Source organism: Callorhinus ursinus, unplaced genomic scaffold (genome assembly GCF_003265705.2).
Source record: "Callorhinus ursinus isolate GAN/ISIS: 27379988/994484 unplaced genomic scaffold, GSC_fseal_2.0 scaffold1, whole genome shotgun sequence".
Classification (NCBI taxonomy): domain Eukaryota; kingdom Metazoa; phylum Chordata; class Mammalia; order Carnivora; family Otariidae; genus Callorhinus; species Callorhinus ursinus.
The window spans coordinates 88008341-88028021 of record NW_027397063.1 but is presented as its reverse complement, the minus strand read 5'-3'; the positions used below and the strand labels follow the sequence as shown (position 1 = coordinate 88028021).

Here is a 19681-nt window from a genome sequence, read left to right as displayed (position 1 = left end):
CCCATCCCCCCAGCCCCCTCCCCTCTAGAACCCTCAGTTTGTTTCTCAGAGTCCATAGTCTCTCAATGTTTGTCTCCCCCTCCGATTTCCCCCCATTCATTTTTCCCTAGAGCCAAGACATCCATCAACAGATGAATAGATAAAGAAGATGTGGTATACACACACACACACACACACACACACACACACACACACACAATGGAATATTATGCAGTCATATAAAATGAAATCTTGCCATTTGCAACAACGTGGATGGAACTGGAGGGTATTATGCTAAGCGAAATAAGTCATTCAGAGAAAGACATGTATCATATGACCTCACTGATATGAGGAATTCTTAATCTCAGGAAACAAACTGAGGGTTGCTGGAGTGGTGGCGGGTGGGAGGGATGGGGTGGCTGGGTGATGGACATTGCGTAGGGTATGTGCTGTGGTGAGCGCTGTGAATGTTTAAGACTGTTGAATCACAGACCTGTACCTCTGAAACAAATAATACATTATATGTTAAAAAAAGAAAACTTTTTATTTTTACTGAGTAAAAGAAGCCAGTCATAAAAGACCACATATTATACGACTCAATTTATATTAAATATAGACTAATCTACAGAAACAGAAAGTAGATTAGTGGTTGCCAGGAGATTGGCAGAAGGAGAGTATCGGGAGATGGGAGTAATAGTAAAAGGGTATGGGGTTTCTTTTTGAAGTGATGAAGATGTTCTACAATTAATTGTGCTGATGGTTACACATTATCTGTGAATATACTAAAATCCACTGAATTGAATCAATGAATTGATAGTATGTGAGTTATATATCAAGAAAGCTGTTTTTAGACAAGTACCACGTGATCTCACTGACATGAGGAATTTGAGAAACAAGGCAGAGGATCATAAGGGAAGGGAGGGAAAAGTGAAACAAGACGAAACCAGAGAGGGAGACAAACCATAAGAGACTCTTAATCTCAGGAAACAAACTGAGGGTTGCTGGAGTGGTGGGGGGTGGGAGGGATGGGGTGGCTGGGTGATGGACACTGGGGAGGGTATATGCTATGGTGAGCGCTGTGAATTGTGTAAGACTGATGAATCACAGACCTGTACCCCTGAAACAAATCATACATTATATGTTAATTAAAAAAAAGCTGTTTTTAAAATATTCTTGTCAATGATGCTGCACAAGTGTTCTTCATTTATCTTTTGGGTATTGCACCATTTTGTTTTTTGAAACTATAATGCCCATCAAGGAGTCTGCCTGGGTTAACTGAACTTTCAGTCTCACAAGGCTGTCATCTAACCAGTTTTGGCATCGGTCTGCTGAGAAGGATAAGAACAGGGACAGCAGTTTGCTAACAGGACAGTGTCGGTTGTTCTCGGGTGGGAGTCTTGCAGAACTTCATGCACAAGTACAGCTGGAACAGATGAGGACAATACCTGCTTAGAAGTCTTATTTTCCCCCAGAGTGAATCCCCATCTGCATGGCTTCCAGAGCAGCACCCCCCCCCCCCAGCAGGAGTGACAAATACAAAGCTCACCACACTCAGGGAGCTGGGGCTTACTCCAGGTATTTATAGTTCTCCCATATGGATGCAATCTGCCAATCAGGAGTCATGTTTACCATAAGTATGCTGTCTAGGAACACAGTTAACATTAATACCTTTATCTTTTTCCTAGGGAAAGAGTTAGGAGATTAAAGTTCAAACTCTCGGACTTAAAAGGCTTTTGCTAGCCCTTCACCCACAGAACACATTAATATACCATAAATTCCTTTAATTACCCAACCTCTGGTTTTCAAAATTCAGAGAATAATAAAACTTTGCTACTTAAAATACAGTTTCAAATTATTTCAGGAGGTTGATCGTATCATTGGCGACTCATTCATGTTCTCATTCGTTCAAAAATTTGATTCATGTGGGCCAGGTACAATGTTAAGCACTGAGAAGAGTGATGAACAAAATAGAAATAACCCCTTTCCTCACAGGATTTGAAATTTATCAGAAGATATAAAAGAATGAATAGTCGATAAGAATATAATTAAAAAAAAACCTTTGTAGAGGAAGTACAAAGTGATAATCGGATAGAAGGGCAATAAACGCAAACTTGTAGCATAAGGAATATTTAATACCATTTTTCATATTTAAGAAATAGGAGAAAAACATGCCACGACTCAGTTGTTTATATATATTTTAAGTATTTTGTTTTTTCTTAAGTTTAATATTAACTAATATTTATAAATAGTAAATTTATATAAGATATTTATGTTACCTAGACTCTAAAGAGAATTTATGATAATTCCTTTTTAAGGGGACATTTACTCCTCATCCTTACATATCTATCTTATTGCTGAGACTTTGGGGAAGGAAGTGAGCATGCTCACCTCTGCCCCTTCTGGGTTTTCTCCCTGAGTGCTGCCTGTCCAGAGAAGGATACATTGCAATCTAGATATCCATTAAGAAGTTTTACTGGCAAGCCCTGCCCTGGCAAAGGGAAATGTCTGCCATTTGGGGGTGGGGGTAAAAAAATGTTCAATTCTAGGAAGAATCAGGAAGCTGATTGTGGCAATCAGTAGTTCTAATTGCAGCAATAATAAAATTGTATTTTGATATCTATGTTTTCACTCATATCTATTTCTCACTTGATTCAGAATCTGAAAAATGAAGAAAAATGTTATACATTGACCTTCAAAAATTGCAGCACACTCTAAAATTAGTCCAAAAATTATCTATAATTCCACTCTGAATTAGATATTGTCATGGGTCAGGTTCCCAGGAAACAAATTCTGAGATTTGCCTGCCTGATTTTTCGTGGGAAGTGCTCTGAAAAGAACAAGTATGATTGGAAAAAGAGGTAAATTTGGGCAAAGAGGAAAACTGAATTTGAAGCAATTGCCAATTCCAGGGAGAAGCTGTGATGGCCTATCAGCTGTTCTCAACTGAGGCAAGGGTCTGCTGCTGGGAACTTGTACCCTCACACTGACCAGATATTGGACCAGAAAATAGCTGCCTCCAGGAATGGAGTGTAAGCTTGGAAGTGGCATTTCTCTTTGGGCAAAAGCAGTTCCTAAGGAGAGACCTAAATATGATCTATCTATAGGCAAACATGCCTGGCAGCTAAGGAAGGGAGTATCTCAATCCTGAAGAGGAGGATCTCGGTGGCACACCATGGCATCTGTAATATGTGTATGCACAGCATTTAAAATGGGTCCATTAAGATCATCCTAGTAACAATGATATTGTCCAAATGACTAGCTATAATCTAAAAATGCTGTATTATTCTTAACATTAACAGAATAATGATAGTGTGAGCCTATAAGCTGATATTGGGCATTGTCAACTAAAAGAAAAATTATCATAAAGTCAGTAAGCTTAAATAGTATTCTGATGATAACTGAAGTTCTGCCTGGTGATTATTTTCCTACATGTATGTTCAATCAAACATATATCCCTATTTATATCTATATAGACATAACTTTCTTTGGAGATTAAAAAAAAGAGGCTGCATATAAATGCTTTATATGAGAAACATAGAAATTCTACCTCAATTATCTCTTCTCTCATTAATAACCACCCCCCTTCCCAAGATCTCTCCTTTCCCGTTAAGAAAAATCTCCATTCCAATTAAGAAAATACACATACCAGAATCTATTAATGATTTACCTAATCCAACCTCCCTTTGTGCATGTCATGTTTCATAAGGGGATATCTTCTGCTTGCTTCCCCCCCCCATCTTCTATTATCTCTGATTAACCTTGTCTCATGTTTGTTTGTATGTTGGTAAAGGAAATAGAAATGCCTGATAGATTAAGACCTTATTTTCCATCAATGTGAGGCTTACCCACTGAAGAAAACTTTTGTTTCAATCCTTAAAGTGTTGCAAATCATTCTAAATGTAGAAATAGGATTTTCATCCTTAGTAATTCCCCTCATGCATTTACACTTTATTTTGCAGATAATTAACTATTTAACAGAGATTGGAGAGGTAAAAAAAAAAAAAAAAGTGTTAGAATCACTGCCAAGTATAAATCAATCATAAATCAAAAGAAAGGCCCTTTGAAATTATAATGTCAGTCAAGATGGAAATGGAATAGTTTGCCTTGAATTTTTTCAAGGATTTATCTCTTAAGTAAAACAAAATATGCAGTACAAAATGGTCCCTATTGACTGTAAACTTTCTAAAGACTCCCTGGGCTGTAGGATGGGGGCTTGAACAGTTTACAGCAATCAAATCTGGCTGTGCTTTAAAATAACCAGGAACGTTAGCATAGGTTATTAGAATATAAAAGTGGAGTAGCCATTAGCCTAGAATTCTTGCTTTTTATAGAGTAATGCTTAAAAGTCAGATATCAAATGTCTGCTCTAACTTCTCAAATTTGGTATGAATTCAGCAGCCAACAAAAAAAATCTCATGGCTTTGACAGTTGCCAAAATAGTGGAAATGTAAAAATACTATATGACTGATTAACGAGAACTAAACAGAGAGAGACACCATTCACTACTGACCAGTGGTCCTCAGGCCAGGGAACAGCAGCGTCAAGAACCTTTACTGATAGGGAAAGACCAGGGAGAATGATGGAAACAAGGAGAAAAAAAAAAAAACAAGATGACTGCAAAAAAAAATTAAAGGGCTAAACAGAGAACAGAAATGGAAAAAAATGACAGATAACTAAAGGGACAATTGATTAAAATCAAGAAGTGATGGCAGAGAACGAGTGAGACCATGATAAAGAAGAAAAATGAAGTACTAATCAGAAGAGCAAATCTCTTAGGAGGAAGGTGTAGCTCCACCTGCTACATCAGCTAGTTGAGGCCTCTTATTAACTGTTGTAATGGCTAGTGGGCAAAACAGTGAGCAGGAGTCAACAAAATATAGTGAGACTATTCACTGTATTCTTTACTAAGATGGGAGGGAGTATGTTATACATTTTGAAAGTTTCCTTAAAACAAAAACACATTTTTATTTTTTATTTTTTTTATTATGTTATGTTAATCACCATACATTACATCATTAGTTTTTGATGTAGTGTTCCATGATCCATTGTTTGTGCATAACACCCAGTGCTCCATGCAGAGCATGCCCTCCTTAATACCCATCACCAGGCTAACCCATCCCCCCACCCCCTCCCCTCTAGAACCCTCAGTTTGTTTCTCAGAGTCCATCATCTCTCATGGTTCGTCTCCCCCTCCGATTTCCCCCCCTTCATTCTTCCCCTCCTGCTATCTTCTTCTTTTTTTATTTGTTTCAGAGGTACAGGTCTGTGATTCAACAGTCTTACACAATTCACAGCGCTCACCATAGCAATACCCTCCCCCAAAAACACCTTTTTAAATTTAAATTTTTGTTGAATGAATAAATAGTCAAATTTACCTGATTTATTTGGAAAACATCTTCAAGGTATTTCACTACATAGCAATCCGGGTAAGTGAAATGATGTTATATAAAAAGGGTAACAATATATGTTCAGCTCCCAACATGGGCATTCTCCCCATACTTTTCTCTAAGGTTAGCCCCCTATTTTGATTTCCCCAATAGGCAATGAAATTCCCAGGACTATCTTCAAAACAGCATCAAGTAGCGACTTTTGCCTTCACAGACTGGAGGGCAACACAAGGACTAACATGAATATGGAAAATACATAGTTCTCTATCGGTATTTAACTTTAAAATATATACATAAAGGAACCCCTGTGTTTTAAGAGACCTCTCAAGGATTCCTCATCACTTGCTATGCTCTTTGATTCACACCTGTTATAAAATTCACTTCCATTAACTTTTAGAGATAAATGTGTCTTCCACAACTTGAGATTCACTAGGAACTTAAATACCATTTTACTATTTCTGGCTTACCAAACTTTCCTCCCCTGCAATCAAAGCTAGAAAATGTGATGCTGGCAGGATATAACAACAGTGTATGATACAAAGTACATATTCAAAGTATTAATTCTCTCTTCCCTATCAATTCTACACTTAGAATTACATGAGAATCCCATCTACAAAGATGACATTCTTTTTAAGATATAGAAGACACTGATTTTAATGACATTAATATGGAATAGAAAAATACAATGTTTAGAAAGCATATGCTATGTTGCATTGCTTTTAGTAAGCATGATTTGACCCATATCATATCTGTCTCTGGATAACAATAAGCCATATCACAGCACAGTCTGTCTTTTGAAATTGATTGTGTATATTTGTGTGTGTGTGTGTGCGTGTGTGTGTGTGTGATGTGTATGACAGAGAGAGAGGGAGAGAGACATGAAGGAGAGGAAAAGAGATGGGGAGGGAGGCAGGGAGAAGAGAGAGTCAGATCTCTGTAAGTCTTGAAGGAAGGACCCATGTCTCCTTCTTCTCTGTATCTTCCAGACCAGCTAGCCTGTGCCTAGCTCACTGAGCGATAACTCAGAAAATATGCTGAAAAAGAATCACTGGATGGAAAATTCCTAATATGAGTTCACAGGGGGTAATTAGACTCTTTACTCTTAAAGTGGAGCGCCTTTAAATTCTACATTACTTCTATATTAACAATTGCATTCACTTTTATAGACATTAATTTTCATTTCTGTAACTGTCCAGTTGTACAAACCTTCCTGAGACAGGAGAGTAACAGGTGGTTGTTTGTTTTGTTTTGTTTTCCCTCATGATTTCTGCCAGGAAGTTCTAAATATTGAGTAGCTGCTCACAAGTAAGTAACTCTGGTAAATACTGATATGAATAAGGTCTATTTTATGTTTTGTGGTTACTATGACTTGGGTCATCAGCATCCTTGAGAGTTATCAATATTTACGTTGAGGTAACATGTAAAAATTGAAATCTTCCGGTGATCTTTCTAAATATAGATCTGATCATCTCCTTCCTTTTGCCTACAAGATATTAAAATCTTTAACCCATTACACAAGGTCCTTGGTTTTCACTTTTATCCTCAGATCCTTAAGAGCAGGATCCTAGTGTATTCATCTGTGTAAGGTACTGCCTAGCACAGACCCTGCTTTCTGAAAGGCATTCAACAAATATTTGTTGAATAAAATGAATGAAATCTATGACAAATCAGTGCACTGTTAAATGTAACCGGCATAATATGTCATATCTATATTAAGCCATATTTATTGTTTAAGTATTAGAATTTTTAAACCATCTGACAGGGTTTGAGGTTGAGCATTTCACAGAACAATGACTATATGAGGAAAAATAAAAGCTTCTACCATGTAGGAGGAAAAGTAAAAACCTGAGAGATAAGCTTATTTAAATGATAATGGGTGAGGACAAATAAAAGATGAATTAAAAAGAAAACATTAGAGATTTCTATTTATAAACTATATAGAAATAATACTTAAACCATGCATTCATTTGAAACCACAATAGATTAAAAATACTGTCTAATTTTTAAATGTCAAGTTCACAGATAAAATGCATGATCTAAAAACTCTAATCAAGCTAATGTCTCAGGAACTATATTAAAACACAGTTTAAATAGCAAAATAGAACCCAGATTAACACTCAGTAAAATAATTTTAAGATATATGTAAAGACTGTACATAATAGAATTTTAGAAATTAATATAAATCATCCTAAATTCTAGATAATTAAACATGTTTTAAATGTCTTTGTGTTGAAACATTTTATAAATACACTACAAGTAAAGCATTTTTAAAGTCGTACCTGCAAAAGAGTTGTTCTATGGAGCTTTAGTGCCCCCTTCTGGTGAATTTTAGCAAAGCAACCCAAACAATAATCTTCTCCACATTCAAGGCATACCTGAAAAGACATTAAAATATCACAGTCTTTAATAATATGACTTTGAGAAAACATTTGCATAAAGAAGTCATCGTTCTCATCTTTATTTCTCCATTTACATGCCATATGTTATCAGAATTGAGAAGCCCAAGGAAATTGGAACAATTTGACCCGAAAAACTAACCTGTAAACGCTAATTACTCTCATATCAAAATAAATTTAATAGCTTAAAGAAAGTAGCTTTTAGATATATATGTGTTAGATGCATATATGTATCTACAATTCCGAATAAATCATAAAAAACCAGCAACTTCAGACCAAACTTCCTGACCTGGTAAAAACTAAGCAGCATTATCTCTGGGTCAAAACTACCTCATTTTTATGAGTTCTTTAATTTTTCTCTATTAATTTATATGGCACAATGCGTATACTATTTGTCTCCAAAAATCCCCACTTCTTTCACTGGTACTAATTCAGTGGTGATTCTCAAAATATGGTGTGAGAATTATTCTTAGAAGATTCCTCAAAGGAAAGAAAGTATAAGATAAAGAACTGGATGGAACCACATCAACATGTGAGCAATTTTTATGACTGGTGAAATGATTATGGACAAGTTTGTATTTATCTTTCAAATTCTCTATGGTGTTAAAATGCGATTTTTTTTTAAATTTGTGGATAAATTGATGGGCTATACCTGTACCTATGATGGCGCCAAGCAAGACAAAGTAAAAAGAAAGAAAAAGTGGAATTTTTACTGCAAGTGAAATTACTACATGCAGTTGTACAACCACTTTAACATCCTTTACAACATGAAAAAAAGCAGCCCAAATGGCTAAGACCTCTAATTTTCTTGAGTTTGGCCCAGGTTCAGAACACCAGCAGCACAAATAAGAAAGTGCAGGGTCTGGAGAGATGACGTCAGAAAGTCTGTGTCACAGAGCCCACATTCCCTTTGATCCTTTTTCATTTCCTCTCCCTCCACTTCGCATGCCCACCACCATTCTTCCCCTCCTTCCTCTCTCCTCCTGTCAAGGAATCCTATGCAGAAAGCAGCTGGGGCAGACTGGGAAGAGGTTGACCAAGCTCTTCTACCCTACACTGGGGAGTGACTGACTGAAATGTGTGATACAGTGACGAATCCCAAAAGGCACTGTGCATATGAATCACCTGGAATTGTGTTACAATGAAGACTGATTCAGGAAGTCCAGAACGGAGACCTAGATCCTGCACTCTAACAAGCTCCCAGGTAACGTCCACGCAGCTGCTGGTGTGCAGACCACACACCAAGTAACAGGCACCAGAATGTATAGGGTATAGAAAAGTAGAGTGAATGCTTATTAAAAACCCAACAGGAGTCCATTAATTTTTAAAAATTGTATTATAAGTCTCCATGTGATGACAGTTGCCTGCAATAATGTGGCCCGGTTTATTAAATATAAGATGATTAGGACAACACCGACAACAACTACCAAAGGTAAAAAGAGTAAGACATTTTATATAACTAATGAAACTAAAAAGAAAGGCTAGAATCACATAACAATAACAATATCCACAACATTTACCGAACACTTAATCACTGTTCTAAGGGCTTCTCATCACTGAATCCTCACAACAACCCTGTAAGATTAACATGATCATTGTATATCCATTGCAAAGAGGAAGTAACAAAGGAACATAATAATTGGGAATGTGCCCAGTCACACAGCTAATGGAGCCAGGATTTTAATCCCACAGTCTGGCTCAAAGCTCAAGCTCTAGCCCATGACTCAAATTACTAAGAATCACATTGACCATTAATTACAGCACTAATCATTTATTGAAAAACCTTGATAAAATTTGCAGTAAGATAAAACCCAATGTGTCAAATGACTGCATGGGAGCTATTTATCAAAATCCAAATGTATTTTTTTCAAATGTGATTAGCTATACAGAACTGGATTTTTTGTTTAAGTGAAAGAAAAATAAACACTGTCCCTAATATCAGAACTAGTCCTACCCTTTCAACTCATGTTTCAAGAACAGTCTCTTACAGAAATGATGATTAAAACATTATCTAGATCTATAATTTTTAAGTGCACAAATACAAAGTTATAATTTCACATATATACATGGCAGTATATTTCAAAATGTATTCTGCATAATTTTTATTTAACATAGCTGCTAATATTTTAATAAATTTCTCAGACATATTTGGCACTGTCTTTACAATGTAATGTAGAAGACTGAAAATTAGTTTGAACATCGAATTCTAAGCCAAGTATTTGTTAACAACAGATTTTTAAGGAAAGTAGCCAAACGGATGTTGTAGACTGGAAGATCAAAGCTGGAATTGCAGAGTAAGCTTATATATTTTGTTATACACGCATATTTGGATTTAAATTGGGTTAAAATGACCGCCAACTGGAAAATCTTTTTAGGCAGTTTGTATAACTGGCAGAAACGTACTAAAAATGTAGATAAGGACTCCATTCCACCACAGATGCTTCTTCAATGATGGAATAACCAAGTGCAGTTTTAGCAAATATCTTTTTCATTTGATCAAGCCTAGATCAGTTGTGCTAAGTCTTTAGAATCCCTTTGAGTTTAATTAAATTATCTACATTTGCCAAATTAATATATAATTTTTAACAATTCATTTCACTTTTGCCATGTTACAAACAGCCTAAAGCTACTGGAGTTTCTTTTAAAAATAAGGAATTTGGAGATTTGGGGTTTTATTTTTACCATTAATGTATGTGAATGCATCAGGAGATATAAAAATATGCCAACAACAAAACACACAATTTACTGTCTCCTCTCCATGTGCCAGGCACAATGCTAACTATTTCATATGCATTAACCATTATTCTCAGTAACTCTGAGGTATAGACTACCATTACCTATATTATCCCATTGTTAACAAATGAGAAAACAGAAATACAGAAAAATTAAACCACTTGCTAAAGGTCACATAGCTAATAAAAGGTAAAGTCAAGATTCAAACCTCCAAAATGCCAAGTACCCCCTACCTCCCATATACAGTTTACCCTGATGATGGCCCTATCATACCATATAAGAAGGTTTACTCTCACTACATAACAAACATTGCCATCTAGAATGATGGATGCTGAGAATACGAGATAACCTTAAGTTTACCATCACCATGGTCTATTTCATTAGATGTGCCTAACTTGAATTTTTAAGTAACTTACCATGGTACTTGACAAATATCATGGGACATTACTTTCATTTCAAATCAAACAACATACTTTCTTAAAATCTTAGCAAAATTCTTTAAGAATGTGTAGGGTCTAAGTCCTGGCTTCTATTTCTAACAGTTTTCAGGCAAATCAGCCTTTTAATCACTGCACACATCATCATTCTTATCTGCTTTCCAGACGAGGCATGTGCCATTTGTCTTGTCTGGGATGTCCTCTTCTTGCTTTTCCTTCTCTTTGGAAAAACAGATCCTTTATTTTCAGGTCCAGTTTATCTACCTACGTATGCCATATTGTTCAAATTTCATGGCCTTTAAACAGTGCTCAACATAGAACAGGATTCACAAGAAATATTGACAGCTCCTACATAAATACTTTGTTCAGATCATGAACAGTGGACCTCAACAATTCAAGTCAGCCAGTAAGTACCTTTTAGCTTTCATACTTCCAACTTCAGGAACATTAACATTGTTTGTATTTTTTTAAAGATTTCTGGATAGGTGTAATTTGTGAAGATTTCTTAAATTACTGTCCATCATTACATCAAATAAGAAAATAGCGTGATGTAATAATAAAAGCATTGTACCAAGAGCCAGGGTTTTATATTTAATATTGCTATCAGCTCTTTATTAGACTTACAGTATTCTAACTCTCTTAGACCAGCGAAAACTGCCATGAAATAAGGACAGTTATAGAGTCTCAAATCAGAAATGATGATGGCCAAATTCTCTGAAACTAAAAAATATCATTATAGTAATCTACAAATATTAGTTATAATCATTAAATTCTTTGGGGGAAACTGCATGTCAAGGGTGTGTAATATTTTAAATTATATCAGATATTGGAGTACTTTTAATACTAACTGAAAGCAAGATATATCTGAAGTCTTTATTACAGTAAAAAAAATGCATTCATTCAATAAATATTTGTTGAGTGCCTACTAAATTACAGGCATAATTCTAGGTGGTGGGCATACAACAGTGAACAAACGAAATTTACATAGGTAAGTGGAAAATAAACACATAAATACATTTTAAGGGGTAATAAATGCATTGTGGTTGCATGGAGCAGCTCCAAAAAACTCAGGGCTACTCAGCTGTTGCTTGTTTACAAAAGGCTGCAGGGGCAGGGAACATTTGAATTGACCTTTATTCTGAGGAGACTGTGCAAGGGAGAAAATATGTTGGAGAGATACTAAAGGTTCAATTTTGAACATGTTAAGTTAGTGATTATTGTTAGACATCCAAGTAGAGGTGTTGAGTAGGCAGTCTGAGTTGGAAAAGTTCAGGGGAAGGAGATGAGTAAGAGATGTAAATTTGGGAACCATCCATGTAGCTATGGTCTTTAAAGCTGAGAGAGTAGACAAAATTACCTCTCAAGAGTAAGTAGATGGATGGGAAGGGGGTTAAGGACTAAGCCCTGTGACAGTCCAACATTCAGGGGTCTAGAATACAGAAAACCAACAAAGACTGAGAAGGAACAGCTAGCAAAGTAAAATGAAACAAAGAGAGGATCACGTCCTAGAAGAAGCCAAGTGAAGAGTCACAAAAGAGGAGAAGAATACTGTATCAAATATTACTGATAGACTAAGATAAGAACTGAGAATTGGCCACTGTATTTAAGAATATGAATGTCACTGGTGACCTTGATAGGAGCAGTTGCTGGACATAGACCCAATCCTGAATGGCGAGGGTTCAAAAGAGAATGGGAATTTAGCAATTCCACTTCTGGGTCTATACTCAAAAGAACTGAAAGTAGAAACCTGGACACATATTTTTATACCCACGTTCATTGCAGCATTATTCACAATAGTCAAAAGGTGGAAACGACCGAAGTGTCCACTGATGGATGAACGAATGAACAAAATGTGGAATATACATGCAATGAAATATTATTTGGCCTTAAGAAGGAAGGAAATTCTGACACATGCTACCATACAGATGAACCCCGAAGACATTAAGTAAAATAATCCAGGCACAAAAGGACAAATACTGTAGCCTCCACTTATATGAGGCACCTAGAATAGTCAAGTTCATAGAGACAGAAAGTAGAATGAGAAAGTAAAATGATGGTTGCCAGGGGCTGACAGGAGGGGGGGAATGCGAATTATTGTTCAATTAGTACAGTTTCAGTTCTGTAAGATGGGAAGAGTTTTGTGGACGGATGGTGGTGATGGCATCACAACAACGTGAATGTACTTAACACCACTGAACTGTACTCTCAAAACGGCTAAAATGGTAACTTTTAAATTATGGTGTATTTTGCCATATTTTTTTTTAAAGTTCATGAAATCGGCAACAAAGAAAAGTTAGAAAACTGTTGGAAACCATTTTGGGGCTCTTTTTTTTCAATTTCACTTCAAAACTTTTTTTTTAAGGTTTTATTTATTTATTTGACAGAGAGAAACACAGCTACAGAGGGAACACAAGCAGGGGGAGTGGAGAGGGAGAAGCAGGCCTCCCGCGGAGCTGGGAGCCCGATACGGGGCTCTATCCCAGGACGCTGGGATCATGACCTGAGCCGAAGGCAGACGCTTAATGACTGAGCCACCCAGGCACCCCTCACTTCATAACTTTTAAGGAAAAAAAATAAACATCATTTGAGGGAAAAAAAAAAAAAGACGTGCACATAAATGTCCATGGCAGCCTTAAACACAGTAGTAAAAAACTGGACAGTAGTTGGCTTTGTAGTGGAAATGAATTGGAAAAGGCACAAGAGAACCTTCAGAAGTATTCTATTATATTGATGGGGCTGTATACATTTGTCAAAAGGCATCTATTTGTACATTTAAGGTCTCTCTTTCACAGTAAGTACATTATACCTCAGTAAAAGAGAGAGAGAGAGAACAGGAAGTGAGAATATGATGAGAGCAAGTGTAGATAACTCTTTAGAAGTTTTATTAACAAGGGCCAGAGGGAGATGCAGTGGTCACAGAAGAACTTTTGGTGTAGTTTTGATTTGGAAAGTACTGCAGCATGTTTGTATGCTGACAGGCATGATCCAAGAGCAAAAGGTAGGTGATATCCTTAAACTGGAATGAGAGGGTAAGATGCAGTGCATTGAACAGGGCGGCATGCACACTTCACCTTTAGAACGGCAGCGAAGGAAAAGTATCTGGCTCCCAAAGCAGGTCAAGTCGCGAGAGTGAGGCCATGTGAACATTATGTTCTAGTATCTTTTTATAGTGCACATACCAGCACAGCAGCTTTGTTCTCACACTGTCCACAAACCTTCCCTTTTATCTTGGATTTTTCACTTTCAGGATTGGCCATCTTATAATTAAGTGGTGGTTTCACTGGCTCTGGAAGGAAAAAAATAAATGTCAGGCCAATCACATTAAAATATAAGGTTCAGTTTTCTGACTGATAAAAAAATGAACTTATGCACATTTCTAAATTCTCAAAGAGTATTTAAATATTAATTGCCCAGTAAGAATGGTGTGCAGCCAAGTCTACTCTTCCCAGTAAATTGTGGAGGCCACAGTCCCCTTCGCATCCCCTTGTGACCTCAGGGCCCATATACCTGCCCACACCCATTCTGCTTAAAACTCACTTGAATCGGACAAGTGAAATTACAGAATGTCAAAAACTACACTCTTGATAGAATTCCTATGGCTTTCTGTCCCATCTCCAGATCAAACTAAATGAAGCTCACAGAGAACCATCTTCTATAATAAATGTTATATAGATTTCTAGAATTTGTTCTACCAAATTATCTTTTCCATTCAAATTAAATGTGCTTATCCTCTATAAAAAATTTATTTCTTTTGGAATTACTGTGAATTCAAAATTGATTCTTGGGTTTTGCTATTGTGAAATAATTTATTAAAATATAAAGCCATTTTCAATATTCTTTTAGATTGCTAGAAGGAAATTTTCAGTATATAATTTTATATGGCTCAATTATCATCCTGGTTAAAAGATTATATAAATAGAATTTACAGAACAGTACTATCAAAGTCCTCACTTTTGAAAACGTTATTATTATATTCATATTTTAAGTTAACATTTTTTCACATAAAATAAGGCTGCCCCCCCGAAAATAAATAAAATGAATTTGAATATCAAAAGTCTTTTCAGAGTCATCATTTGGGGGTTTAGAATCTTTATACTGCATGAACAATTCTAACACTTCAATTTTCTATGAAATTCAAATGAAAAAGTAAACAAGTTATATCTTTAGCATCTAATAACACAGTGGTGAACTGTTTACCTTGAAGTTGCTCCTTCAGTAATTTTAATTTCACTTTTCCAGCAGAAAGCTGTATTAATGAAATAGATATTATTTGTCAGGTATACAGTCTCTTATTCAAAGAAAGTTTAAGTTACTAACAAAAATGGTAGAGAGCCATAACGTTTCAGTGCATCTTGAGCAAAACAAACATTTTGAGAGAATAATATAAAATTAATAGAAAATCATGATTAAAGCATACATAGAACTTTTAAGTAAGAGAAAATACCAAAAAAAAAAAAATTTGGAGACATCTAAACCACTTTTAGAAACATGCCATAAATTATGTTTTGAACAAAAATAATTATATATCATCATGAAATTATTTTAGGAAAGCACTAGTATTCAAATACTTAAAGGCTCAGTAAGCCTTTTCTATCTCTGATCTTTCTGAGACACACAAAGTCTAATATTTGTGTAGACTAAATCTAAACTGAATTCTGACTGAGCCACTGTGCTTACATAACTGTAGAAGCCAATATTATCTTATTTGTCTAATTTGGAGAACCACATGTTTAAGCATCATAGATTTAGCCTTCAATATATTAGCTGTGATCCCTGACTTTCTGAAGTTATAGCCAAAATATTGAGTAAATAAGCTTCGCTGTTAGGTGTTTCAAATAGTCACTTAAAATCCTTGGATCTTAAGATTTTAAGACATAAAACAGATTCACCAACTGTACATACTTGCCTTGGTCTTATTAAAACCAACATTCAAAGTACACAAACGAGCATGTAGGAATGGTTCACATTTATACAGACCCTGTCAATTCATGCCTAGTTTTCAATTTGCAATCTGCATGCTCAATTGCCCAATTTGTACATGAGAATATGAGAACAACATTTGCCTCTATGTCGACGGCTGTACCAACCGCAGTCATCTTTGAAAATTTAGGCATAATTATTCTCAGTGAATCTAGTGGTTTTGCTTCAAAAGGGCATTTTTTTGTTCACATTCTTTGAGTAGCTGTTCAGATGCTATGTACCAAATACAGCAGAAAAGAAAACAGGATTGAAATAATCAATTTTTATGTGAATCACACTTTTATTTTTAAACTGAAAATGTTATACAAGTTACAGATAATTTAATCTCATTTTTTTCATAATGAAATTATCCAATATTATTACCTTAATGATACATCTGAATTGCAACATGATCAATGTGGTTATAGGCTAGCTGGGCAGGATGGCAATGCCAAAGCAAATTGAACCCATTATTAGGGAAATTTTATAATTTGCTTTTATTATCGTAAATATTTTTCAGCTCTATAAATATGGCCATATTTACTTCAAATGATTCAAACTGCATAAAAATATTTCAGTGAACAAACTGCTAGCTGCTATATTTAGGCAGATAGAATTTCCTCCTAAATCTGATTTTCATCTGTTTAGTAAAGAGTTGAAGGTCAGGTAGGGTTGGACCATACACACATCACACACACACATGCATGTATATATGTATATGCACATACGTATATATCCAAAACATCAGGAATTTGATATCCTGAAGGCTATACCTTATTAACCCACTTCAGTATCAGAGGATGCTGAAGAGGTGCCATTAGGGGTCAGGGAAGCTTAGTGGCTGTACCATACAGACACATCACCTGGGCCATTGGAGTCAGACTATGCTGTCATCAGCCTCCTTGGCATTGAGAAATGCCTCCAAACTCCCACCAATGCCTTAATCTGCCATGCTGGGCCCACACTCCTCCCATTAGCCACCTTTCCAAATATTCTTATTCTTAATCCAATTAGCTACATAACCTTTGCCATTTTCTACTGCTTGTCCTTCTATCCTGGTTCCCTGCTAGTCCATAGAGTCCTTATTAAATAGTCATTTATCCCATGCCTTAAACCTTTCCTAAAAATACCTCTTGCAAAAGTTCACATTAACTGGGCCCACCTTTCCTCAGACACAACCTTTTCCAGAGAACTCTCCAGAGGAACTAGTTCCATTTCTACTCCCTTGCACTCACCAGGAGAGAAGAAAATTTTTCTCTCCGTTCGTTCCTCAGTGTTGCTTCCAGAATATTGCTCTGATCTCATCGTTCAGCAAAGATGCCTCTACTGAAGGTCCTCACCATCCACTGACCGCCTTTATCAATATCCAGGATCCTCTTCCACCTGAACTATAGCAATCTGTTCAGTATTTCTCTCCACCACAGTTCTGGGTGATGATCCTGGAGATTGCAATGTCCATGTTCACCTGACACCCTGATGCTGAAAACCCTCCAACATGCTGACTACTGTGAACACCTAAGTGCCTCTTCAGCCACCTGACCATTATGACCAAACCTTAAACCTAAGCAGCAATCTGAATGGCCACACCTTCAAAAGCCCAGACTCAGAGCTTCTCAGTGCTAACCATGATCACCTTACCTCCTTCCTCTTAGACCTCTACCTCTACCTACCAATGTGATGAAATAATCCTGACTGGGGTCCCCTACAAATCCATGCTCCCATGGCCCTTCAGCAGTCTACTTATTCATTTCGTGCTAAACCTCAATCATGACTCCCACAGTAGCTACTTCAAACTTTCTCCATTCCAAAAGACTCACATTTACCCCATTTCGCCTCCTTATTGTGAGCAGATGAGCCTGCCTTCAAATTTTCTACGAATGTTGAGGTCTTCCCATTTAAATCTTTCCACAGCTTTCTGCCTCACCTCCTGTCAAATGCAACCTCTAAAATTTTACCTTTACTGCCACTTGTTTTCTCTTCCATCTTTCTTATCAGATGCAATGTGTCTTCCTTCCATTGGTCAAGCCCTTCTTAAGGATCCATCTCTTCAAAGACTACACCCCAGCAACTGGCATCTCTCTCATTGGCATCTTCTATCTTTCCTCCATTAGTGAGTCCATCCCTCAGCTACAAACTGGCTCACATGTTTCTGAGTCTAATAAACAATATACGGTTGACTCTTGAACGATATGGGGGTTGGGGCACCAATTTTGACCCCGAAAAACTTAACTACTGATAGCCTACTGTTGACTGGAAGTCTTACAAATAGCATAAACAGTTGATTAACACATATTTTGTATGTTATATGTCTTATATGCTGTATTCTTACAATAAAGTAAGCTAGGGAAAATAAAATGGTATTAAGAAAGTCATAAGAAAGAAAAAATACATTTACAGTACATACATTTATTGAAAAAAATCTGCATATTAAGTGGACCTGAACAGTTCAAATCTGTGTTTTTCAAGGGTCAACTGTAATAAAGTCTTTCCTTGATCCTGTTAGATCCTTGAGAGGTTACCTACCGTTCTCATGCTCCCTGTGACATTAGACTTTACTCACTGCCCCCCACCTTTCTTTCTGTAACCACTTTATAATATTTTTCCATCTAACATCAAATTAAATTCAGTGTTTTTTTTTCATTCTCATTCTCCACAAATTTTTTAATGTGATTTTCAGCCAATGTTACAATTGGTTTCACATGTAAAATCTTAACATTGCTTAAAACTCTATATAAAGTAATAAGCAAGTATTGTTTTGTATGTTTACAAATATGATAACAGAAGCTCAGAAAAGTTAAGTGACTTGCCTAAAATCACAGAGGTAATGAAATGAGTCAGAATTTTAATCAATATAGACTTAACATAAGGTTTCTTGACCTTGATACCATTGACATTTTAAGCCAAATAATTCTTTGGTGGGGACGCTGTCCAGTATGTTGTAGGATGCATAGCAGCATTCCTGGCCTGTAGCCACTATCTATCATTAACCAAAACCCGAAACCCTCTTGGTGGTGATAACTAAAAATGTCTCCAGACATTGCCAAATGTCTCTTGGGGGGGCAAAACTAACCCCTGTTAAGAAACACTGGTCTAAAATCATAGTCAAAACACCTTCGCCTTTACTTTCGTTTTCTATGAAATTACATTACTTTGATTCTACAGCTACCACTCTTCCTCTTCTCAGGCTCCCTTTACTGAAGAGCTGGCAAATCACCTGAGAACCAGCTTGAAAGCCTGCATTCCAGATCCTGGCCCTGATGCTTGACCTTGAGCAAGTGAACTTCTCTGATGTTAAATTACTTCAACTGTGGGAATTGGAAAAATAACAACTGTCTCTTAAGAGTGATATAAGCACTTAATGAGAAAAAAAAAAACAGGAAAAGCAGCTAAACTGTTGACTGGTATAAAATAGATAGTGATTATCAATATTAAAGTTCTCTTTTACCTCCATATTCCTTGAGCTTTATCCCTCACATCTGCCCTTTCTGAGCTTTATCCTTTATACCTTTCTTCCTCTTTTTATAAATTCTTAGGAAGCACATTTACTCTCTTGGCTTCAACGAACACATAAGAAGTCAAACAAAACTCTAAATCTTCAAAATTTGCTAGGTAGAACTTAAATGTGAAAGGCAAGTCAAGGCAAGGCAAGGCAAGGCAGAAAGAAAAGAAAAGAAAGAGAAAGAAAGAAAGAAAGAGAGAGAGAGAGAGAGAGAGAGAGAAAGAAAGAAAGAAAGAAAGAAAGAAAGAAAGAAAGAAAGAAAGAAAGAAAGAAAGAAAGAAAGAAAGAAAG

The 19681-nt window shown here is 36.3% G+C and overlaps 1 protein-coding gene across 11 annotated transcripts in view; it reads right to left on the bottom strand.

Moving 5' to 3' along the window:
* ZBBX (zinc finger B-box domain containing) overlaps positions 1-19681 on the bottom strand; it is a 116286-nt gene that overhangs the window by 79293 nt on the left and 17312 nt on the right. For 10 of the 11 annotated variants that reach the window (XM_073897752.1, XM_073897781.1, XM_073897763.1 and 7 more), the window contains 3 exons: positions 15130-15178; positions 14112-14218; positions 7646-7741 (listed from right to left, as the gene is read on the bottom strand). In XM_073897752.1, coding sequence (XP_073753853.1) covers positions 7646-7741; positions 14112-14218; positions 15130-15178 — 252 coding nt within the window. Of the gene's footprint in view, positions 1-7645; positions 7742-14111; positions 14219-15129; positions 15179-17126; positions 17375-19681 lie in introns of those variants that run through there. The other variant, XM_073897792.1, reaches the window with a different exon arrangement.